Below are 26,597 nucleotides of genomic sequence, written 5' to 3' on the forward strand. Positions count from 1 at the left end.
GAAGAGAGTTTTTTTAAACTCAAATGTCAACACAACACTGACTTGTCAACTGACATTCCTTGAGGGTGATAAATGATAAATGTGAAGTTTTCCCATTATTGTTGTCAAAGAATTTAATATTAAAATAATTACCATATCAAACATATTTGCAACCTCAAATACATTGACTAAGAGAGTGCTAGTGTGTTAAAGCCTTATTATTTTCACTTTCAGGGGAATACCTTAAAGCCTGAGTCTATTAAACTGGCAAGCTTGGGATTTTACCATTTAAAAAATTAAATAAAATCCACACCTCACCATTAACCAGCTAAGTAAAGTCATAGATCATTATCTGATTAAAATTGCTGAGCTTCTCCTCTTCCCTAACAAACACTGTCTACAGTATAAATAACCATAGGCAAGGTAAGGTTATTTTATTTATATAGCACATTTTATACACAATGGTAATTCAAAGTGCTTTACATAAAAGAAAGTAAGACAACCATCAAACAAAAAAATAAATAATCACAACCATAAACCAAGGAATTTAAAAACTTAGAAAATTATTTAACCCTAGTAAATTGGAATGCATTATGAATTTCATTAAACAAGAGCAACTGCATCTGACCTAGCACATCTTAATAATACAGAAAATCTAAACAGTCTTTTGGCCTGTTTACTATGTTTAAAAAAAAGAAATTCAATACAGAGATAAACAGCCACAAAACTGACAGCCCCCCTCCCCACTTGTGTAGACCTTACCCCAAAACAACAAAGATGCACTGAACGATAACATATCTCCAAGTGCTGACAGTTTCCAATTAGTTTATTGATTTACTCAGAGAGTTTAGTTAGTGCAAGGCAAACTGTCAGGATGCTCAGCTTCTGGTCGCTGCTCATCCACTGTGGCAGTTCATCCAGCAGAGACGGCCGGTTGATCTTTACTGCGCGCTTGACTTATACCCCTTCTTTCCTCATTCCTTTCCTCCCTCTCTCTTTCTCTCTCTACAATTGGCCATCTGCTTGTGTGACTGTGCGCCAGCAGAGCAGGGTCCGGCTGCTCCCTGATTAGCCTCACAAACACTGTGGAGCTCATCAGCTGAGAGAACAGACTTGCCCTTTGCTGAGGGCTGCTGCAGCTTCGCTCCGCTGAGATTCACCTCTGTGCACCATGTGTCCACGGAGCTTCGATCCTGCAAGCTGTTACTTGACAGTCAGTTACGGGCTTGTTTTTGGGTCGTAGCAGTTTACCATCATGATGTGAATTTCAAAATGGGATCTTAAAAATGTAAGACTCTGTGTTCAAGATATCCATTAAATTACAATAATAATAACAACAAATGCTTAAAAGGAGAGGAGTAGAGGAACCACCCATCAGAAAAATGATAGAATAAAAAATGCATTTTTCAATGTTGGTGATAGATATTCAATTAAAGGCACTAATCATCTTTCTAACAGAGTTTGTTTACTCCAGAATGCCAGCCTAATTTTTTTTTATCAACTTGATTTGAATAATGTTTTTAAACAGTCTTGACAAATTGAGAAAGAATGCAATGCCAAAACTATTTAGTTGAATATGATAGTATTGCATAACAGGAAACCTTTTTTACAGGTAACATTACCAAGATGGAGTAAATTTATTTCACTGTGCAGAGAGTTTGTGGCACAATCTACCTAAAACCCCCACAACAAAACAAAAGTCCAATACAACGTAACCCCGATTACACTAAACAGAATAATAAATAAACAATGTATTCCTCAGGGAAAGCATGGCCTCGCTTTCCACACTTCCTCCAATTACTCCACCTCAGTAGGTTCAGCCATGAGCTTTTCTGCCCCACAGGTGCTGTCGTTCCCCAGATGAAGCCTTCGTCGTTCCAAGTTTTGTCTCTGTCTAATTGGCTGGCATTGTGACCCAGTGGGCTTAGAGGAAAGCCATGCCCTTAAAGAGGAGTACACCGAGTAGAATTATTGCTCTTAATCCAGGAGAATGGCCTCCACCACGACCAAACCTGCTGCAGTTAATTAAAGAGAAAGGCTGAAGTGCAGGCCTGGTGGCTCTGAGATAAGTAAGAGCAGCAAAGGACAAAACTCAGCTGAGGTGGACTTTTTAAGATTGTGGAGGGAGATTGAGGTAATGCTATTGTGAATGTAAGAATTCCAATTAAGATGCAAGAAGTTTACTCCAATGTGAGATCCATTTAGATGCAATCCACCACAGTGATGTTGTTTAAAATCTTAAGCAGAGAGGTCACTTTATGAATTAGCATGCCCTTGTGTTGCTCTAAATCAATATAACTTTCTTTCTTCATGGAACATAAAAACATAAGTTCCTTTTCAGGAACTCGAGCTGCGTCGAAACGCTTTTGGGGAACGTCCCTGACGAGACCGACTCTGAATATCGTGTGCAATCAGTCCATCGGAAAGGCGTGACGTCACGGGCGGGGTGACATAGCGACCAGGAAGCTATAAAAGCATGTGCCGTGCAGCTGGCTTCAGCTTCGAATCTGTCAGCAAGCGCTCTGTGTGTGCATGTCAAAAGTCTGTCCTATTGGTCCTATTTATTGTTGTCAGTCCCTTAGCTTAAAAAGATTGCTAAAACAGCTCAATATGCCTAAGCAAAAGCAAAAGACCAAACATTTGAAGGGCGATTCCAAGCCACGTTACAGATTGTGTGTTCCTCCCTGCCCTCGCTACATTACGAGCGGGGATACACACAGGCTGTGCGTGGCTTGCCTGGGATCGAAGCACGCTGAGTCGGCTCTCGAGGGGGCCGACTGCCCGCATTACGAACGTTTGCCAATGCGGACGCTTCGATCCCGGAGGGCTCTCTTCGAGGAGGGAGCCTTCACCAGCGTTCCTCGCGGTGCTGGCCCCGCTTTTGCCGAGGCAGAGCGGCTGCTGCACTCGTGGGGTTCGCAGGTGGATCTGTCAGAAGGAATGGAGACGGGCCAGTCCTTATCTCCTTCCTCATCTGCCAGATTCGGCGCCCAAACCCTGGGTTCGGAAGCACGCTCGTCGGTTTCTTCCCCCCAGGGTGAGGGATCAGCTCTTCACCTCTCGTCCTCAGAGGAGGTCGATGTGGAGACTGTTGCTGGGGATTCGCCACCCCTGTCGCCCCAGTATGAGGAGCTTTTGGAGGAGGTCACGCGTGCAGTAGATAAATTAAAAATCGACTGGCCTGCGGAGAAACAGACTGAGCCGCAGAGAAGCAAATTAGACGAACGCTTTCTGCGGCCGAAGCAACCACCTCCGCGTCGGAGCCTTCCGTATTTTCCCGATCTCCATGATGAGTTATCGAGATCGTGGAATCACCCGTATTCGACCCGCCTCTTTGGCCCTGATTCACTATATTATGGCAACGTGATGGGGCTAGCGATGCCACGGGTAGAACAGAAGCTGTCACCCGGTTCGGCCTCGTCTCTAAAGGCTCCGACATTGCCCACTAAGCCGCTTCGAGTTACATCATCGCTAGTGGGCAAAGGTTATGTGGCAGCAGGTCAGGCTGGGGCGTGCCTTCATACTATGGCAGTCCTGCAAGCTTATCAGGCTGACCTGCTGAGAGATGTCGATGAGGGGGAGGGGATTAAGTCTGAAGATATTGAAGCACTCAGAAAGACCGCTGATCTCTCCCTCCGCGCCACTAAGGAGACCGCTCGCGCAATTGGGCGGTCTATGGCAGCCTTAGTGGCCGCGGAGAGGCATTTGTGGCTGACCCTGTCAGAAATTAAAGAACGAGACAGGGTCTGCCTCCTGGACGCCCCGCTTCAAGCCTCGGGCCTGTTCGGCGACACAGTTAATACTGTCGTCGACAGGTTCCAGGAGGCACACAAGCAGGCGGCGGCGTTCCAGAGTTTCCTCCCTCGTCGCTCTCGTGGTGCATCTGGGCGGGAGATGACCACGCCACATACCGGCTCCTCACACCGGGAAGCGCAAAAGCACTCGTGCTCCCCCACGTCGGGACCGAGGGCAACGACGCTCTGAGTCGGGGGCTTCTAGGGCAAAAACCGATTTAAGATCTGTCATCGAAGCCCGGAAGTCCTCGACGAAAAGATCCTGACGCCAGGATCCAGAGGGTAGCCCCTGCTGGGGTAGAGCGCGGTTCACCTCATTATATGGTGCCCGTCTCACCTCAGTACCCTCAGGAGGTCGGTCTGCCAACCCTGCCAGAGCTTCAGGGCACAGCGGCCTCCAGCGAGCGCCACCCCAGTTACTTCCGCCCGTGAGCGTAGCGGAGCTGGGATGCTCGCCGCCCCTTCGGGGGCCTCTTACACCAGAGGTCAGTCTCGAGAGACTGATTCCCTTAGTAGATTATTTAGCAGCGTGGAAGCTACTGCCAAATGTATCTCAATGGGTCCTGCATACAATAGAAAGAGGCTATTGCATTCAGTTCGGTCATCCACCACCGAAGTTCAACGGGGTTACACCGACTGTGGTCGGCCCCCAGCAGGCTCTGGTTATGGAACAAGAAGTGAATACCCTATTAAGGAAGGAGGCCATCGAGGTGGTCCCTCCTCTAGACAGGGAATCCGGATTTTACAGCCGGTATTTCATAGTTCCAAAGAAGGATGGGGGGTTGCGTCCGATCTTAGACTTACGTCTCCTGAACCGCTCAGTTATGTCACTGAAGTTCAAGATGCTCACTGTCAACCAGGTTGTAGCTCAAATCAGATCCGAGGACTGGTTTGTCACAATAGATCTCAAAGACGCATACTTCCACATATCCATCCTTCCACAACACAGGAATTTTCTGAGGTTCGCTTTCGGGGGCAAAGCTTATCAATATCGAGTACTTCCCTTTGGCCTCGCACTCTCACCCCGCACGTTTATGAAATGTATGGATGCGGCTCTGGTATCCCTCCGTATACAGGGCATCCGCATTTTAAATTATATCGACGATTGGTTGATCCTAGCTCAATCAGAGCAGATGGCGGCTCGACATCGAGATGTCGTTCTCGCACACATGGGGGAGCTGGGTTTGAGACTAAACGCCAAGAAGAGTGTACTTTCTCCAGTTCAGAGAACCACCTATCTAGGCGTAGTGTGGAATTCGACCACGATGCAGGCACGCTTGTCTCCTGCTCGGATCGAGTCGATCCTCACATCAGTCGAGAGAGTCAAAGAAGGCCAGTCACTCACTGTCAAACAATTCCAGAGATTGTTAGGGCTGATGGCAGCTGCGTCCAACGTGATACCTTTTGGCATGCTGTACATGAGACCCCTACAGTGGTGGCTCAAGTCCAAGGGCTTTTCCCCGAGGGGAAATCCACTTCGAGTTATCAAGGTCACGCGGCGGTGCCTTCGTGCCTTAGACATGTGGACGAAACCTTGGTTCTTGAATCAGGGCCCGGTGCTGGGAGTTCCTTGTCGCCGTGTAACACTGGCGACAGATGCGTCCCTCACCGGTTGGGGTGCGGTCATGAGCGGCCACCCTGCCCGCGCTCTGTGGAGTGGTCGCCATCTAACATGGCACATCAATTTCCTAGAGATACTAGCGGTCTATCGAGCATTGAAATATTTCCTCCCAGACCTGAGAGGTCACCATGTGTTGGTGCGCACCGACAACACATCAGTGGTCTCTTATATCAATCACCAGGGGGGTCTGCGTTCGTGCCCCTTGTACAAGCTGGCACACCAGATCCTTCTGTGGTCCCAGGGCAAACTCCTCTCGATCAGAGCAGTGTATATTCCTGGGAGATTGAATGTGGGAGCAGACATACTGTCAAAACAGGGGCCGAGGCCCGGGGAATGGGGCCCCCGAGGTGGTGAAGCAGATATGGAGAGTATTTGGCACAGCCCAGGTGGACCTCTTTGCGACTCAGGAGACATCGCAATGTCCCCTCTGGTTCTCTCTAGTTCATCCAGCTCCTCTGGGACTGGACGCTATGGTACAGACCTGGCCGAGGCTTCGTCTGTACGCTTTTCCCCCTATCTACTACTAGTCTACTACTAGTAGCCCCGTTCTGGCCGGGCCAAGTATGGTTCTCAGATCTAGTCTCGCTCCTCGACGGCTCTCCGTGGGAGATACCGATCAGGACAGACCTACTCTCACAGGTGCAGGGCACAATAATTCACCCTCGCCCGGAGTTGTGGAAGCTGTGGGTGTGGCCCCTGAGGGGGCACAGCTGTTAGCAGCTGGTCTCTCAACCGAGGTTGTTGAGACCCTACTCCAATCCAGAGCTCCCTCTACGAGGAAACTGTACGCCCTGAAGTGGAAGCTCTTCACTTCATGGTGCAGAGACCGCCAGCTTGACCCAGCAGACTGCCCAGTTGGTACAGTTCTGGAGTTTTTACAAGCCAGGCTCTCTGCGGGGTTATCCCACTCCACCTTAAAGGTTTACGTGGCGGCCATAGCTGCTTTCCATGTCCCTTTCAATGGTCAGTCAGTGGGTAGACACCCCCTAGTTACACGTTTCCTCCGCGGTGCGCTGAGGCTGAGACCTCCAGTACGATCCCGTGTTCCCCCCTGGGATTTGGTTGTGGTTCTAGAGGCTCTTTGTAAAGCTCCATTCGAGCCAATACAAGATATCTCAGATAGACATCTGACACTTAAAACTGCCCTGTTACTGGCAATCACCTCACTAAAGAGAGTTGGAGATCTTCAGGCCCTTTCGGTGGCCCCTACTTACTTAGACTTTGCCCCTGGTATGGCCAAAGCATTCTTTTACCCTCGAGCGGGTTACGTTCCGAAGGTTCCCTCTGTTACACCACAACCTATCGTACTGCAGTTCTTCTGTCCTCCTCCCTTTCGGGAGCCAGACCAAGAGAAGCTAAACTGTATGTGTCCAGTGCGAACACTGGACGCATACGTCCACAGAGCTGCCCTGTGGAGAAAATCAGACCAATTGCTTGTTTGCTACGGTCCTTCTAACAAGGGTTCTCCTGCCACCAAGCAGACCCTTAGTTGTTGGATAGTCGAGGCTATCAACGTCTCCTATGAGTCCTCTGGTCTTCCCCCTCCTTTGGGGGCCAAGGCTCACTCTACTCGGGGTATGGCGGCCTCCAAGGCCTTCTCAGCAGGTGTGTCCCTCTTGGACATCTGCAACGCTGCGGGGTGGTCCACGCCCTCCACATTTGTCCGATTTTACGATCTTGACATGCGAGCCACGCCGGGCTCTTCTGTTCTCTCATCTTAGCTGTGCTCTTTTGACTACTCACTAGGCAGAGATTTGGAAGTCTGGCAGCGTGGGCACATCGTTCCCCAAAGCGTTTCGACGCAGCTCGAGTTCCTGAAAAGGAACGTCTCAAGGTTACGTATGTAACCCTAGTTCCTTGAATGAACGAGACGCTGCGTCGCAGAGCCATACTCCCGGCACCCCTACCGGAGCTTGCTTCCCTACTCGAAGCTGAAGCCAGCTGCACGGCACGTGCTTTTATAGCTTCCTGGTCGCTACGTCACCCCGCCCGTGACGTCACGCCTTTCCCCATGGACTGGTTGCACACGATATTCAGAGTCGGTCTCGTCAGGGACGTTCCCCAAAAGCGTTTCGACGCAGCGTCTCGTTCCTTCAAGGAACTAGGGTTACATACATAACCTTGAGACGTTTCCATTAATTTGCCAGCCACTCTTTTCCAAGCAATTATGCGGACTAAGATTGTAAGCTTCAAAAGGATACAATATACTATATATTAGGGGTGTAACGGTTTACAAAATTCACGGTTCGGTTCGATACAATACACTGGTGTCACGGTTCGGTACGGTACGGTTCGGTGCGGTTCGGTACGTTTTATATACAGCAAAAAGAAAAAATTGGCAGATAAATTTCCTTGATTTTTAAAAAATGTTTTATTTATTAAAACTAACAAAGTAATTTTTTTTTTTTACATTGAACAATGATGGAGCTATTCTTTACCCATCTTCTATGGTGTTTTCTTAGCAGCATACTGTATAAAACAAAAACAGCTCCTTATAAAAAAAATGAACATGTTATATTAGTTATGAACAAATACAAAGATGTAACTTTTTATAAGGAACTCTATAACTCTTTATATTGAGTGTGTTTTTACTCAATTGGTTCTCTATAGGGCTTATGTTTTTTGGAACAAAGCAGGAATTACGGTCTGTCTGAAATGGGCTCGTGAAGGAATATTGTAACGGGGCTCAACTACATTAAGCATGTTCTTAAAACCTACGTTTTCCACTACAGAGTAAGGCACTCGCTCACTCAGTACGCGCTGAAGCCTCGTTGCAAAATGGCTAATGCGTTTAACAGACCAGAAATAGAAGATCCTCCAATAACAAACAGGTCTGGTGTTTGGGTGCACTTTGGATTCCCTGTAAGCTATAATGATGATGATAGAATGAATGGTAAATAGTAAGGTCTCATATCCGCGGCTATAACGTAAATGTAGCCTACCGATCGCCGTAGTGATGTATTTTGCGCTGTTTGAATCCGTTGGAAATGTCTGTCTAAATGCTGCGGGGATAGTTTGTTGCGTGTATGTTTTTTTCGTCTTTTCCCAGATACTGACACACTAAGGTGATGTCGGCGTAAATGAGTTGACATGTTTCAAATATTCCCGCTGGTGTTTTTTTTTTTTTTTTGTATTCCCGCTGTTGTACCCTAGATGTGACATATCGTTGTTTTTTTTTATCCACCACTCTCTTTCCATCACCATTATAGCTTACAGGGAACCCAAAGTGCACCCAAACATCAGACCTGTTGGTTATTGGAGGATCTTCTATTTCTGGTCTGTTAAACGCATTGGCCATTTTGCAATGCGCCTTCAGTGTGTATTACTGAGTGAGTGAGCGCCTGACTGAGTAGCCTAACATAAACATATAAGTTGGTGTTTTTTTTCTTCTTCCGGGGGTGTCAGGGGCGTTGCCTGTTACGTCGTTTGGGTTATTGGGCTACCTTGTTGAATGCATATCATTATATTTCACTTTTTTTTTTATTTTCCAAATATAATTATTTAGTCCAACGAACCGTTCGGTCCAAATCTATCTATATATACATAGATACATACATATATATATATTAGTGGTGGGCATAGATTCATTTTTTTAATCTAGATTAATCTCACTGTGATCTTGAAATTAATCTAGATTAATCTAGATTAAAATGGCTCATTCAAATTCTGCCTTAGGCATTCAGAATATGAGTGTTACCCAAATAAAATTGACAAACAGTAAGTCTTTGAGAAGGGGTTTTATCAAGCTAGGTGGTGCATTAGAAAAGGGGCTCATCTCCTGCTTCCAAAATGCATCACAAAGTGCTTGAAAAAGCTGTACACTAATTCCACATTGCACAAGGTGCAAACAACCTTACGCCTGTTTCACACATACTCCGTCTGCAGTGCGTATGTGTTGCATATTTTTTTATGCACCGATGTTAACGGATTCCAGTTGCGTTCCAGGAGCAGTGCGTGTGATGTGAAAGTATGTGTGAAACAGGCGTGAGCAGGGCCGTAGCTGGGGTCAGCGGGGACCTGGTGAAGGTTGTACCAGTGGGCCCTGTTTGAAATTGTTTCATTTGTATGTTCGTTTATTTTTATTTATTTGTGCTATTTACACAATGTTTAAGTTTTTTTCAAGTTTGTAGGTGTCAAGGTACAGAAACCAAATAATTAAATGTAAAATAGCACTGGATAGTCTTCAATGTAAAAATGAAATATACAATCAAACTTACATTTATTCAGACACCTTCAACATTTCTCACATTATTACAGTTTTGCTATATATATCAAAAATTATATCTGGTGTCTGAATAATTTTTGGTTTGACTGTTAAAACTACAAAGTAATTCAGTCAAGAGCAGTGTGATTTTCATTTTCTTGGATTAACATTACAGCAGCCAGTAGCTAAATTAGGCGCGGTCACTTTAAGAGATGATGAACGCATCCCATTTTTTCCTCAACTGTTTACTTTCACTTAAGAAATAACTGACAGTTTTTTTCAAGCATAATTTCCTAGGTGGATATTTTGACATATTTTGTATGTATTTGTCGGCACAAGAGCAAAAATAAGGAAATTCGATGTTCAAGTGTTTTGAGACGCCTTTCTCTGCGTGAGCCCTGAACACCAGAACACCGCGAGAACTGAATTGGGCTCTTTCACATCTTTTTGTTTGTTCAAACTGCGATGTGTATTTGTTCGTTCAGGTGCAGGAGGGACTTCGAGGAGAACTTCGCAGAAGAGAGTTCGGTTCAGTGTCACAGTCCGTGATACGCAGCTCTCTCTCTCTCCGCACCGAACACAGCGAGCTACTCTGTTCAGCTTTTCCACGTCTTGTTTTTGGATACGTTAATGTTTAAATCGACAAGCGGTGAGGCTTAAAAACTCGTAAAAAAAGATAAGCTTTCATGATGATGCGCAACAGTGGCCCGTCAACTGTCCTGAGCATCTTTTTAGGCTGGTCTCAGCCAGTCGGTTATATAAAATATCAATATCAATTAACGCAGCACGTTAAAGCCGATTACGGCCCACCACTAATATATATATATATATATATGTATATATATATATTAGGGGCAGGGATTGAAAATGAAAAAAAAAATTAATCGGTTCACTCCGAGCAGAATCGATACGTTAACGTTTCTGTTCTGCGTTCCTCTGATATTATTCCCGTTCCTAAACCGGTTCAGGTGGGGGAAAAAATTATTAATAACATTATTTTTTAAAAACAATATTCTTTGCCTATAATTTGCCTAATAATAATAATAATAATATAATAATAAAGTATAGCATTTTCTTTACTCAAAAAGAAAAGGAAAAAATAGAGATCCAACGCTTAGTCACAGCCAAACAGCATCATCTTCTCTAGATTTTGGCCAAATGTAAGCTACTTAAAAAAAATAAAAAATAAAAAAATCTATCGACACTCTAAAGACATCAAAGTATTTTTAAGATATTTAAAAATGTTTGCTGCATTGTAAAAAAAAAATAAAAAAATTAGCTGATACAGTTTGCTGCATTCATGCGCACTCAGAAACTGATGACTGTAAACGAATCAGCAGAGCTTGAACAAGCTTTTGTCATTGTTGAATCTTTTTCAGACGTTTCCAAATGTCGAAATTGGGTTGCGCATCTATCTGTGCATGATGGTGTCCAATGACTCCGGCGAGCGGAGTTGGGAATAATCAAAGGAGCTGCTGTCCTCAGTTGGGCAGGAAAGGCTAAGCATGCTGGCACTTGAGTGTCGACTGCATGCACCAACGCCGAGGAAAAATTGGCCCTTTTTGCACTGCTGCACCTCAGGCCCAATTTGGTCTTAATCCGGCCCTGAAGGTGGTGTATTGCCATTGCGACTTACCTATGATGAGTTCACAGCTGAACGGACATTTCACTCGTTGGCTTCAGCATCACATTTGCATATGCTGTACTGCTGGAATTCGTGATTGATTGACAGCAAATTTCAAATATTAAATGGAACAAAAAAAATAACGTTATTAACCGGTTAATGGCCATTTCAAGTTTTCGATTCTGTTCGGAACTATAAAATTGGATTTCGTTTCTGGTTCTGGTTCTGTTCCTGTCTAAATTTCGTTCGTTTCCAGTTTTCGTTTTCGTTCCTTGAACCGTTTCAGAGCCCTGATTAGGGGTGACCCCGAATAGTCGACGAATTGATGCTTTGATTCGAGGAGCCTGATTCGACTACCAATCTAGCAGTCGAATATTCACAAAAAAATTTTGACTACATGGGGGAGCTCAAATGTCTGATTTCACATAGAACTACCAGTTTTATCCCAATAAGTTAATTTACAGCCTATTATGATAAATCTGTAAGAATCTGGAAAAAAAAGAAGCTTCAAATTAATATTTTAAAGTGCGTGAATAAATCCAACCACCCCTATAGATTTATGTTTCACTTTTCATAATCCGTGACCGACAGGAGCATCTCAGCAGCAGGGATTTAAAACTTTACCAAGACTGACACAGGCAGAGACTGGATTTTTTCGAACAGGTAGGGTACAAGTGATTTCAAAACATTTCAGCCATTGTATATATATCAGGGATATATTATTCACCTGATATAAGATGCATTTGGTTTTGAGTCAAGTGCATCATTGTAGTAGTGATATCTCTTCAGCGCACAGCGCGAGCAGGTCAAACTACAATGCAGAATATTAATAACTATGACTGGGACTGTTATATACATACTATTATAATAAGAAGACCATTATACTAAAATGCTATGAATTTTTAGAGTTTAACTGCCATGTTTCTGCACATTATTTCGTGAAGAACGCGTTCACAAAAGGAGTTCGCATTCAGAGACACCTAGATATATTCATGTGCATTCAGGCCCTTTTTGCAAATAGCCTATAAGTCTTAATATTAACGTTATGTTGTATAAATAACGAAGCATATTCTATATGAAATTATGAGTTAAATCTCATTGATAAAAACTTGCTATCAAATGCGTCACTCTACTGGTCATTTTCAGCGCGCGCAGCTCAAAACAGAAATGCAGAACATTAACTGCTAACGTTTTAGGCTAACGTTATAATGAGAGCACTATTGTAAAAAAAAAAATAATAATAAAAAAATTGTTAATTGTTATGGTTTTGCCGGCGTTAAGTATTAGCTATCTGTTAATCAAAACATAAAACATTATTTACCTTTTATATCTGCAAGGTGTTCATTACACATTTTCCCTGTGTGTTAACATCAGTAATTATGTTAGTCGAATGTCTGACTTGACTCTTGTTAATGTATTTTGCCCCGCCCCCAAACATATGATTAGACTATCAGTCGAATATCGGCAAGATTCTAAAATTCCGATTCGACTATAAAAAAAATCCTTAGTCGGGGACACCCCTAATATATATCAGGGGGGAGTCATCAGGGTTTGGAACAACATGAAGATAATTCAATTATGGCCATTTTATTTATGAGTGAACAATTTTTAAAAAACCAAATCTCATTTATAAAAAAAAATCACTTGCACAGTTCTAGAGGCCAAAAGCACACTTTGGCTATTGTTATTTGCTAATACAATCAAAGCAAGCACATAAATCATATTTTACACTTACAACCCGAATTCCGGAAAAGTTGGGACGTTTTTTAAATTTTAATAAAATGAAAACTAAAGGAATTTCAAATCACATGAGCCAATATTTTATTCACAATAGAACATAGATAACGTAGCAAATGTTTAAACTGAGAAATTTTACACTTTTATCCACTTAATTAGCTCATTTAAAATTTAATGCCTGCTACAGGTCTCAAAAAAGTTGGCACGGGGGCAACAAATGGCTAAAAAAGCAAGCAGTTTTGAAAAGATTCAGCTGGGAGAACATCTAGTGATTAATTAAGTTAATTGATATCAGGTCTGTAACATGATTAGCTATAAAAGCTTTGTCTTAGAGAAGCAGAGTCTCTCAGAAGTAAAGATGGGCAGAGGCTCTCCAATCTGTGAAAGACTGCGTGAAAAAATTGTGGAAAACTTTAAAAACAATGTTCCTCAACGTCAAATTGCAAAGGCTTTGCAAATCTCATCATCTACAGTGCATAACATCATCAAAAGATTCCGAGAAACTGGAGAAATCTCTGTGCGTAAGGGACAAGGCCGGAGACCTTTATTGGATGCCCGTGGTCTTCGGGCTCTCAGACGACACTGCATCACTCATCGGCATGATTGTGTCAATGACATTACTAAATGGGCCCAGGAAAACTTTCAGAAACCACTGTCGGTAAACACAATCCGCTGTGCCATCAGCAGATGCCAACTAAAGCTCTATCATGCAAAAAGGAAGCCATATGTGAACATGGTCCAGAAGCGCCGTCGTGTCCTGTGGGCCAAGGCTCATTTAAAATGGACTATTTCAAAGTGGAATAGTGTTTTATGGTCAGACGAGTCCAAATTTGACATTCTTGTTGGAAATCATGGACGCCGTGTCCTCCGGGCTAAAGAGGAGGGAGACCTTCCAGCATGTTATCAGCGTTCAGTTCAAAAGCCAGCATCTCTGATGGTATGGGGGTGCATAAGTGCATACGGTATGGGCAGCTTGCATGTTTTGGAAGGCTCTGTGAATGCTGAAAGGTATATAAAGGTTTTAGAGCAACATATGCTTCCCTCCAAACAACGTCTATTTCAGGGAAGGCCTTGTTTATTTCAGCAGGACAATGCAAAACCACATACTGCAGCTATAACAACAGCATGGCTTCGTCGTAGAAGAGTCCGGGTGCTAACCTGGCCTGCCTGCAGTCCAGATCTTTCACCTATAGAGAACATTTGGCGCATGATTAAACGAAAAATACGTCAAAGACGACCACGAACTCTTCAGCAGCTGGAAATCTATATAAGGCAAGAATGGGACCAAATTCCAACAGCAAAACTCCAGCAACTCATAGCCTCAATGCCCAGACGTCTTCAAACTGTTTTGAAAAGAAAAGGAGATGCTACACCATGGTAAACATGCCCCGTCCCAACTATTTTGAGACCTGTAGCAGAAATCAAAATTGAAATGAGCTCATTTTGTGCATAAAATTGTAAACTTTCTCAGTTTAAACATTTGCTATGTTATCTATGTTCTATTGTGAATAAAATATTGGCTCATGTGATTTGAAAGTCTTTTAGTTTTCATTTTATTAAAATTTAAAAAACGTCCCAACTTTTCCGGAATTCGGGTTGTATTTTCCAGATTGTAATAGCACTTTTCTCTCATGTTACAGAACTGTCAGACATTGGCTAAATTATGCATGGCAGCACAATTAAAGCAGATGTGAGTCAGAGAAAACGCCTCAAGGTTACGTATGTAACCTTAGTTCCTTGAAGGAACGAGACGCTGCGTCAAGCGCTTTGGGGAACGTCCCTGACGAGACCGACTCTGAATATCGTTTCCAATCTGTCCATCGGAAAGGCATGATATCACGGGCAGGGTGACGTAGCGACCAGGAAGCTATAAAAGCACGTGCCGTGCAGCTGGCTTCAGCATCGAGTAGGGAAGCAAGCGCCGGCAGGGGTGTCGGGAGTATGGCTCTGCGACGCAGCGTCTCGTTCCTTCAAGGAACTAGGGTTACATACGTAACCTTGAGGCATTCTTTTTCAGGAACTCGAGCTGCATCAAGCGCTTTGGGGAACGATGTGCCCACGCTGCCAGATATCCAAATCCCTGCCTAGTGTGTATCCGAAGAGCACAGCTAAGGCGAGAGAACAGAAGAGCCCGGAGTGGCTCGCATATCAAGGTTGTAGAATCTGACAAATGTAGAGGGCGTGGACCACCCCGCAGCGTTGCAGATGTCCAAGAGGGACACACCTGCTGAGAAGGCCTTAGAGGTCGCCATACCCCGAGTAGAGTGAGCCTTGGCCCCCAAAGGAGGGGGAAGACCAGAGGACTCATAGGAGACGTTGATAGCCTCGACTATCCAACGACTTAGGGTCTGCTTGGTGGCAGGAGAACCCTTTTTAGAAGGACCGTAGCAAACAAGCAATTGGTCTGATTTTCTCCACAGGGCAGCTCTGTGGACGAATGCGTCTAGTGCTCGCACTGGACACATACAATTTAGCTTTTCCTGGTCTGGCTCCCAAAAGGGAGGAGGACAAAAGGCCTGCAGTACGATAGGTTGTGGTGTAACAGAGGGAACCTTCGGAACATAACCCGCTCGAGGGTATAAAAATGCTTTGGCCATACCAGGGGCAAAGTCTAGGTAGGTAGGTATGGGCCACCGAAAGGGCCTGAAGATCTCCAACTCTCTTTAGAGAGGTGATAGCCAGTAACAGGGCAGTTTTAAGTGTCAGATGTCTATCTGAGATATCTTGTATTGGCTCGAATGGAGCTTTACAAAGAGCCTCTAGAACCACACCAAATCCCAGGGGGGAACACGGGATCGTACTGGAGGTCTCAGCCTCAGCGCACCGTGGAGGAAACGTGTAACTAGGGGGTGACTACCCACTGACTGATCATTGAAAGGGACATGGAAAGCAGCTATGGCCGCCATGTACACCTTTAAGGTGGAGTGGGTTAACCCCGCAGAGAGCCTGGCTTGTAGAAACTCCAGAACTGTACCAACTGGGCAGTTAACAGGGTCAAGCTGGCGGTCTCTGCACCATGAAGTGAAGAGTTTCTACTTAAGGGCGTACAGTTTCCTCGTAGAGGGAGCTCTGGATTGGAGGAGGGTCTCAACATCCTCGGTTGAGAGACCAGCTGCTAACAGTTGTGCCCCCTCAGGGGCCACACCCAAAGCTTCCACAACTCCGGGCGAGGGTGAATTATCGTGCCCTGTGCCTGTGAGAGTAGGTCTGTCCTGATCGGTATCTCCCATGGAGAGCCGTCGAGGAGCGAGACTAAATCTGAGAACCATACTCGGCCCGGCCAGAACGGGGCAACTAATAACAGACGGACCCCGTCCCGGCGTACTCTCGCCAGAACTCCCGAGAGCAGAGCGATAGGGGCAAATGCGTACAGACAAAGCCTCGGCCAGGTCTGTACCATAGCATCCAGTCCCAGAGGAGCTGGATGAACTAGAGAGAACCAGAGGGGACATTGCGATGTCTCCTGAGTCGCAAAGAGGTCCACCTGGGCTGTGCCAAATACTCTCCATATCTGCTTCACCACCTCGGGGTGAAGCATCCATTCCCCGGGCCTCGGCCCCTGCCTCGACAGTATGTCTGCTCCCACATTCAATCTCCCAGGAATATACACTACTCTGAGCGAGAGGAGTTTGCCCTGGGACCACAGAAGGATCTGGTGTGCCAGCTTGTACAAGGGGCGTGAACGCAGACCCCCCTGGTGATTGATATAAGAGACCACTGATGTGTTGTCGGTGCGCACCAACACATGGTGACCTCTCAGGTCTGGGAGGAAATATTTCAATGCTCGATAGACTGCTAGCATCTCTAGGCAATTGATGTGCCATGTCAGATGGCGACCACTCCACAGACTGCGGGCAGGGTGGCCACTCATGACCGCACCCCAACCAGTGAGGGACGCGTCTGTCGCTAGCGTTACATGGCGACAAGGAGCTACCAGCACCGGGCCCTGATTCAAGAACCAAGGTTTCTTCCACATGTCTAAGGCACGAAGGCATCGCCGCGTGACCTTGATAACTCGAAGTGGATTTCCCCTCGGGGAAAAGCCCTTGGACTTGAGCCACCACTGTAGGGGTCTCATGTACAGCATGCCAAAAGGTATCACGTTGGACACAGCTGCCATCAGCCCTAACAATCTCTGGAATTGTTTGACAGTGAGTGACTGGCCTTCTTTGACTCTCTCGACTGATGTGAGGATCGACTCGATCCGAGCAGGAGACAAACGTGCCTGCATCGTGGTCGAATTCCACACTACGCCTAGATAGGAGGTTCTCTGAACTGGAGAAAGTACTCTCTTCTTGGCGTTTAGTCTCAAACCCAGCTCCCCCATGTGTGCGAGAACGACATCTCGATGTCGAACCGCCATCTGCTCTGATTGAGCTAGGATCAACTAATCATCTATATAATTTAGAATGCGGATGCCCTGCATACGGAGGGATACCAGAGCCGCATCTACACATTTTGTGAACGTGTGGGGTGAGAGTGTGAGGCCAAAGGGAAGTACTCGATATTGATAAGCTTTGCCCCCGAAAGCGAACCTCAGAAACTTCCTGTGTTGTGGAAGGATGGATATGTGGAAGTATGCGTCTTTGAGATCTATTGTGACAAACCAGTCCTCGGATCTGATTTGAGCTACAACCTGCTTGACAGTGAGCATTTTGAACTTCAGTGGCATAACTGAGCGGTTCAGGTGACGTAAGTCTAAGATCGGACGCAGCCCCCCATCCTTCTTTGGAACTATGAAATACCGGCTGTAAAACCCGGATTCCCTGTCTAGAGGAGGGACCACCTCGATGGCCTCCTTCCTTAATAGGGTATTCACTTCTTGTTCCATAACCAGAGCCTGCCGGGGGCCGACTACTGCCGGTGTAACCCCGTTGAATTTTGGTAGTAGATGACCGAACTGAATGCAGTAGCCTTTTTCTATTGTACGCAGGACCCAATGAGATACATTTGGCAGTAGTTTCCACGCTGCTAAATAATCTACTAAGGGAATCTCTCGAGACTAACCTCTGGTGTAAGAGGCCCCCGAAGGGGCGGTGAGCATCCCAGCTCCGCTACGCTCGCGGGCGGAAATAACTGGGAGCAGCGCTCGCTGGATGCCGCTGCGCCCTGAAACTCTGGCAGGGTTGGCAGACCGACCTCCTGAGGGCACTGAGGTGAGGCGGGCACCGTATAACGAGGTGGACCGCGCTCTACCCCAGTAGGGGCTACCCTCTGGATCCTGGCGTCAGGATCTTTTCGTTGAGGACTTCCGGGCTTCGATAACAGATCTTAAATCGGGCTTAGCCCTGGAAGCCCCCGACTCAGAGCGTCGCTGAGGCCCTCGGTCCCGTCGTGGGGGAGCATGAGCGGCGACACTCTGTCTCTGCGCATCCTGGTATGAGGAGCCGGTATGTGGCGTGGTCATCTCCCGCCCAGATGTACCACGAGAGCGATGAGGGAGGAAATTCTGGAATGCCGCCGCCTGTTTGCGTGCCTCCTGGAACCTGTCGATGACAGTGTTGACTTTGTCGCCAAACTGGCCCGAGGCTTGAAGCGGGGCGTCCAGGAGGCAGACCCTGTCTCTTTCTTTTATCTTTGACAGGGTCAGCCACAAATGCCTCTCCGCGGCCCCAATTGCGCGAGCGGTCTCTTTAGTGGCGCAGAGGGAGAGATCAGCGGTCTTTCTAAGTTCTTCTACATCTTCAGACTTGATCCCCTCTCCCTCGTGAATATCTCCCAGCAGGTCAGCTTGATAAGCTTGTAGGACTGCCATAGTATGAAGGCAAGCCCCAGCCTGACCTGTTGCCACATAACCTTTGCCCACTAGCGATGATGTAACTCGAAGAGGCTTAGTGGGCAATGTCGGAGCCTTTAGAAATGATGCCGAGCCGGGCGACAGATAGCCGCGAGCGTCTGTTCGACCCTTGGCATCGCTCTATAACCCTGCTCTCCCAGCCCCATCACGTTGCCATAATATAGTGAATCGGGGCCAAAGAGGCGGGTCGAATATGGGTGGTTCCACGATCTCGATATTTCATCGTGGAGATCGGGAAAAAACGGTAGGCTCCGACGTGGAGGTGGTTGCCTCGGCCGCAGAAAGTGTTCATCTAGCTTGCTTTTCTGTGGCTCAGAATGTTTTTCGGCAGGCCATTTAATTTTAAATTTATCTACTGCCCGTGTAACCACCTCCAAAAGCTCCTCATACTGGGGTGACAGGGGTGGCGAATCCCCAGCAACTGTCTCCACATCAACCTCCTCGGAGGAAGAGAGGTGAAGAGTTGATTCCTCACCCTGGGGGGAAGAAACCGACGAGAGTGCTTCCGAACCCAGGGTTTGGGCACCGGATCTGGCAGATGAGGAAGGAGATAAGGACTGGCCCGTCTCCATTCCCTCTGACAGATCCACCTGCGAACCCCACGAGTGCAGCAGCCGTTCTGCCTCGGCAGAAGTGGGGCCAGCACCGCGGGGAACGCTGGTGAAGGCTCCCTCCTCGAAGAGAGCCCTCCTGGATCGAAGCATCCGCATTGGCAATCGCTCACAATGCAGACAGACGGCCCCCGTGCCAGCTGCACGGCACGTGCTTTTATAGCTTCCTGGTCGTTACGTCACCCCGCCCGTGACGTCACGCCTTTCCGATGGACAGATTGCACACGATATTCAGAGTCGGTCTCGTCAGGGACGTTCCCCAAAGCACTTGACGCAGCTCGAGTTCCTGAAAAGGAACAAGTTTTCTGTATCTACATGCAAATACAAATCAATGGAATATATCCAGTCATACTGTAACTCTGTAAGGCAGACATCTTGGCATATCCCATTTTCACCAGGTGATTGTGTAGCCTGTATAATATACACCAGCAGAAAATGTACTGTAGCTGGACAGTATCTAAAGTGTTTAAATTTAAATAATGCAAATGTAGAAGATTATTCAACTTTTGATTATGATAGTCTTGTTTTCTTGTCCGATGGTCCTGCTTATTTCTGTGAAACATCTCGCAATGAAAAAAAATATTTTAGGGAAGCACAGCACTCTCATTATATTGCATTTTACCATGTAACACTTCTAAACAAATATATCATTTATTTGTAAGATAAATACATACTGTGAACAGAACTAGGAATGAATGAAAGAGACTTGCCTTGCATGACTTAGTAGTATATTTTAAATGAGACTAAATGCCAGTTTTTTTAGTGAATTAAAAAAATATGTAAGCTGTATAAGCTGTTTATGTGAATTCAGTGTCCACTGTGAGCCAGCACATTACATTGTGCTTCCTAGTAGACTCCAAGCAGCATGAGCTTTTTAAACGCTTTCCACTGGCTGATTTTCCCTATTTAAATATTCCCTCTGGGCAGTAATACCCTTAATAAGAATACTACAACCTGCTGTATATTTGTGTTTAGTGGCAGCGAGCATTATTAGGCCGTAATTTAGCCACTGCTGACATGCTATTACTTACGCATATATCTTATGATGCACGATTGACCCCTTGTGTTTTAATATGAACTGCCTTTTTCTTTTTTTTCTTTATACACTTTGCTGCAGGAATTTTAAAAAAGCACTGGATGTGCAGACTCAACAACCATTTTTGAGTAGAGCAAAACAGTAGCTCTGTGAACCTTCAAACGTTCTGAAAATAGTTTTGGTATCAGGCAGTAATGAAGCCAAAATAAAAAGTGTATAAAAATTTGATTTCCTTTTTAAAAACTTTCTTTCTCCTAATCAATACTTAATTTCTCCCACTTATAACTTTAACTTTACATCTCACAATGTAACAACTCATTTAAAACTCTCTTTACATCTCACAGTGTGACTTTATATCTCACAGCATGGCTTTCTAACCCAACACTTTATCTCACAATTATGTTTTTTATTCATTACTTGAAAAAATGCTTTCATACCACAGAGACAGACGTCATACTCAGAAAAGTGTGTGGTTTTGTGAACAATAAGAAAAATACACCAATTTTAAAAAGTAATGCACTTCTAACATGATGTAATATATATATAAATGAAAATTCTGGGCATTATACAAAAGAAAAATGCCATTGTCTCTGAGATTACAACCCAACGAAATAATGAGCACTCTGACAGGAAACGCATACATAATCTCATTTGAAAAAGAAGTCTATGACAAGTTCTGAACTCACAGCGCTCACTTTTAAATTACTACCCATGAAGGCCACCCACTGACTCTGCGGAAGTGAGCTGCTTCAATTATAAATGCATAAATGCCGAGAGGAATGTACATGAACAACCATGAACATAAGGCATTTTTCATAATCAACAAGCTTAGCTCTTGTTAAAAGCAGAAACGATTCTCTCATTGTTAGCCCTGTGATCACTGACTGCTTTATCCTGTGTGTTTTTACTCACCTTGACAGAGATCTTCCCCTCATCCTTTGGTAAGTGTGCAGCCAGGAACCAGTCTCCTGGGAGGGGGCTGGTGACATTGAAAACCCCTGTGGTGCGGTTGGGCAGCGTCCATGTCAAAGTGACAGCGAAGGAGCCTGGTACAATGGTGTCCTTTGGAAAACGTGTCTGGAGGGGGTTGATTACAGGTGGAGCTCCTGACCTGAAGTACCTGTAAATCAAGATGATAGTCACATTTCAAGACGTTTCCTTGGATGAGATCAGTCGTTTATGTCCAATATATAGGAAAACTAAATCACATGTGCATTTCAAGTGAAATATAATAAAAACAAGTGAGTGCATTTAGTGAGAAACAGAGGGCCAGAGAAAGCACTGACATCAGTCCTGAAGCTATTAGAATGCAGAAGATGCAACAATTTCTAACTCGATCACAAGAGATGAAGTGGAGCGTTGTGACTTTGAGCAATGCTTACAAATTTAAGAAGCATTGATTTGGAACAGCGCCTCGACTAGGCTGCAATTATAAGTAAAGGAGAGAAGAATGAAAGAGACGAAAATCATTCACTTACATCAGACTCATTTTCAACACAAAACTGCAATGTGCTTCTCTTCATTTCGACATGGGAGCACAGGCCATGAAAGTCTCTAGCCTGTCAGTCAGGATACAGACACAGGCAGACAGTAGGAGCCTGCAACAAATCATGCTATGACACTTTTTCTAAAAGGCTTCACTGTCTGCAATTATTTTTGCTCAATGCAATGCTTTGTGTCTCCTGTAGTTTGTCAGTCACAACCCTGACAATCCTTGTGGGGGGGAAAGCCCCTCCATGAAGGGTTTTACAACAAAGACTATCAATTACTCTTTTATTCCCAGTTTCTCTAATTTTCAGAGGTAAGAAATGATTCTTTGAGACAAGTAAAAATGGCAAAAGACAGCACAACCTCAGACACAAATTCAGACATACTCATGATGAATACTGATATGACACATTTTAAGTGTTCACATATTGATTTATCTTCATAACTGTGCACAGTTAGTCAAACACCCACTAAAAGAAGAATGTAACACCTGGAGAAAGCTGTCTGTTGCTGTCTGCTGCACCCTCCGGAAATATGCCTATTGAAATCTGGGTCAATGATGTGATGCTCACTTTATATCCTAGCTATTAATCAAAAAAAAGGCATATGGTGGCATACAAAGACTTGTATCTCTTAATTAATTATTTGAGATATATATATATATATATATATATATATATATATATATATATATATATATATATATATATATATATATATATATATATTCATCTTAGGTAATGGTAATATAACTGTCTTAATATCATAATGAAGAAAAGGTACGAAAAAATGACACTTTTATGTCTACAAACAGGAAATTCTATTGTAGAAAGGTAAATAAAATCTTTTACCCTTACAGAAATCCCTTAAACAAAAACAAGCAAAAAAGAATAAATAAGTAAATAAATTACCTCAACAAAATCACATAAACCCCTTTATAATCTTACCAGCCAAAACTGATCTCTTGTCTATACAGTATAAGTTCCTTTAAGGAGCAATCTATTAACCATTTTCTGTTGCATAGCAGTAGTAGTCCAGCTTCTGTCTAATAAACCTGTTTGTCAAGATTATAATGTCTTCTGATTTCTTTGTGTTTTCTCCTTACATTTACATTTACATTTAGTCATTCAGCAGATGCTTTTATCCAAAGCGACTTACGATTTGAGAATACATAAAGCGATTCATCTTAAAGAGACAAACAGTCATAGGAAGCGCTCACAATAACAAGTTTCAGGCATTGTTTAAATCAATACAAGCTAGAAAGGGAAAGTTGTTGTTGTTGTTTTTTAATTTAGGATGAAGTCAAGTTGTGTTGGAAGAGATGAGTTTTCAGCTGTCCTTCATGAAACAGACATGCAATCTTCAGAGATGGTCATTGCTTACCCAGAGGTCCTGGATCCTTGACAGGTAATAACTCAAAGTACTTCTGCTAGATCTCTGCAGTGTTATCAGATAATCATCCTGGCCTTCTTGTACTCTGAGCCTGCGTACCTTAAACATTCCCCAACATTCGTGGTCTTATTCAAAGACGGAGACCCCATACTGCTTACGTGAATGCGACGACATTGTTGAAGCACAAGTTCAGCACTGTCAGACAGATGTTTTCAGCACTGGATAATGATTTTATCTGGTTTGTGTTCTGCACTGAGCAATGAACTTTTTTCCTTTGAGGCTGCAGTGGAGGCTTTGAGTGCAATATTGTGACACAAAAAAGACATACACATACATAAATGACCACAGCTACAGCTTTTCTAATTAACTTAGCATGTGCTATAAATTAGCATTTCCCTGGGACTGAATGAATCTGCCTGATGAAGCTACTATGCATCCTTAATGCTCTTATCTACAGTTCAAATACTTAAGCTCACACAAGGTGAAAAAAATGCCATATAAAATATGATATGCCATATGCAGTTTATTGCTCCAAAGGTTTGGCTTCATTATCCTTTGCAGAGCATGCAGTGCTCTATTGTGACCCAATTAGTTATACATCCATACATGTTAGCAAAACACATCCAAACATGTTACTGCCAGGCTCATCAAAGCAAGACAGAGCTGTCCTAAGATCAGAGTCCAAGCAAACAGATCATCATAATCAGATCAACATGCTCTGTAGTCAGTGCATTTCCTCACAATGTTTAAGGTCACACTCTATTACACATCTCTAGTTGTCAATTATGCTGGAGAGAGTTTGAAACAAGGTAAAAAAAAAAACAAGGTTTGGTAATTAACACAAGGCAAGTTTGGCTACAAAAATAACAAATGAGCACTCACAAAAGCTGGGAGACAAAGATAAGAATGACATTAATTGGTATTATTAATGTCAATCCATTAAAATGACTGTAATCAAGTAAACATGATATGATCTATCAAATCTAATTAATGGCAAATTATTGACAAATAATTACATTTATCAATATTTTCAGAGAAAAGATCCTACTGTATATGAAGGTCATTTGAAGATACTATACGTCTATGTATTCAATAATACAGTATATTTTGAAAATGATTATGCACAGAATTATCACAGGCACTTCAAAATACAGTGTATAAGTCTTAGTACCTTATTACCTTTTAGAAAATACATTAGCTTCATGTTCATCAAAAATTTACAACACTGTGTGTATGATGCAACAAGCCAAATGCAAATGCAACTTTATTCTATAGAAAAGAAAAAAATACTCTGCTTAACCTGGTACATAACACAACTATACATTTTGTCACAGAGAATAAAGTAAGTCAAACAATATTTATGTATTTAAAAAGCCAGCCCAGAAAAGATATATTGTACGGAGCCCTGCACATGACATGCAAGAAAAAATAAATAAATTGTGTGCACAGTTTACAAATTCGTTCCCTCAATGTACTAAAACGTGCACACGATTACTATTGCGTTCCCTCGATTTACTATTGCATTCCCTCGATTTGCTAAATCGTGTGCACGATTTAGCAAATCGAGGGAACAAATTAGTAAATCGTGCTCACAATTTATAAATCGAGTGAACAACATAGTAAATCGAGGAAACGCAATAGTAATCATGCACATGTTTCAGTACATTGAGGGAACAAATTAGTAAATCATGCACACAATTTAGCCTAATTTTTTTTCCTATCATATGCGGGGCTCCATAATATAGGTTCAGTCCATTGCACTATTGTTTTATTGGTCAAGGATATTTCAATATGGTGATAAAAGCTTAAAGGATTATACTGTGATATGAAAAGTAGATATGTAATATGCCTAAAGCATTAAATAGACATCAGTTAGATGTTTTTTGAACCCAGTATTGTTTTTTATCTTTAATCATGGGTTCAATCAAATGCATCTCATTCAACTAATCAACATGATATTAGAGACTCCAAGACCAGAAATGAGTGAGTCAGAGAAAGGAGGCATTTAAAATGTGCACAGTTGGGGATACTACATATAAGTACTGACCACTGGTGTGTCAGGTGCTTTTTTACAATAATAAATAGTTTAAAACTTTTTATAATTTAATGTACAAAATAAACATGCTAAATTGTCAACATGTATTTGAATACATGTAGCCTATGTCAAAGCTTACAAAGAAGAAAAAAGTTCTTCACAGTTAACCAAAAAAAAGCATGCATTCATATGAAGTTTCAGTTACATTTTCGTCTTCTTTTCAGCACCATGGACAGCACAAGAACAAAAAGACAAATGAAGCACACCATAACATTTAGTTATAGAGTTCTGGTGGGAGGCAGGTCTAAAACCTTGATATTACAGTTTTTCTCGATTGGTTTGGCTCATTTCTTGAAAGCGAGATGACATTCTCAAAACCATAAGGTCATTTGGCCAAACAGTCTTACAGTTCTGCTCAACATTATAGCTCACTAGCAAAATCAAATATCTTTCCCCAAACTCTTCTTCCATGCTTCAAAAGCAGATTCCTTTCCCATATAAAAGGTCAGTACAGTCAAAATAGCACATATCCTTCTCAATTGCCTTGGCACATGTGCATTCATTTAGTGCTTTTGTCAAAATAACCTGGATGGTTTAGCACAACACCATGGATCCCCTGCAAAAGCTCATATCTCTCCCAAAACAGTTTATCCATGTGTCAAAACTAAATATCCTTCTCATATAAATAGTCAATGCCCCCAAAATGCATTATACCTTTGGCATTGTTTAAGCACTGCAAGTCAAAATGCTTAGACGTTTTGTCACTGAGGCACAGGTCTAGCAACAGAATACCACTATGAATAAAACTAAAAGATTTTACAGTAAAATCAGCCTCCAATAAACCACTCATACTCAAGGAAACTGTAAACATTTTTATTCGTACAAAGAAATGTTACCATTAGAGAACATACTGTGAAAAGAAAACATATACAGGATTCTGTAAATGTGAACAGTTATAAACACAAACAAAAAACAAAAAAAACTCTAGCCTACCGTACTGTAAATAAGGTTTCAGAACTATAGTACAGTAATATTTTCAGTGGTCACCATTGTCACCCTCTCTTTCCTGGCCACCATCCTCATCCTCCTGGCCATCGACGCGCTGCTCTCTGTTAGGCCATAAAATGTTTGATTGGTCATCTGAGATGTGGGAAACTGCTCCTTCGTTAGTTCTAATTTCACCTGATTGATTGTCAAGTACTGTCATAAATTTATCAAATGTTCCAAGAAATTCTTTCATGGTATTATATCTTTGACTAATTTTGACAGTTGAACAGAC

The 26,597-nt window shown here is 43.5% G+C and overlaps 1 protein-coding gene across 1 annotated transcript in view; it reads right to left on the reverse strand.

Moving 5' to 3' along the window:
• The window catches only part of LOC132141057 (transmembrane protein 8B-like), a 153,678-nt gene that overhangs the window by 80,879 nt on the left and 46,202 nt on the right, over window positions 1–26,597 (reverse strand). The window contains exon 3 of the mRNA XM_059550220.1: window positions 21,316–21,523. Coding sequence (XP_059406203.1) covers window positions 21,316–21,523 — 208 coding nt within the window. The remainder of the gene's footprint in view (window positions 1–21,315; window positions 21,524–26,597) is intronic.

The sequence above is a fragment of the Carassius carassius genome, chromosome 5 (assembly GCF_963082965.1).
Source record: "Carassius carassius chromosome 5, fCarCar2.1, whole genome shotgun sequence".
Lineage (NCBI taxonomy): Eukaryota > Metazoa > Chordata > Actinopteri > Cypriniformes > Cyprinidae > Carassius > Carassius carassius.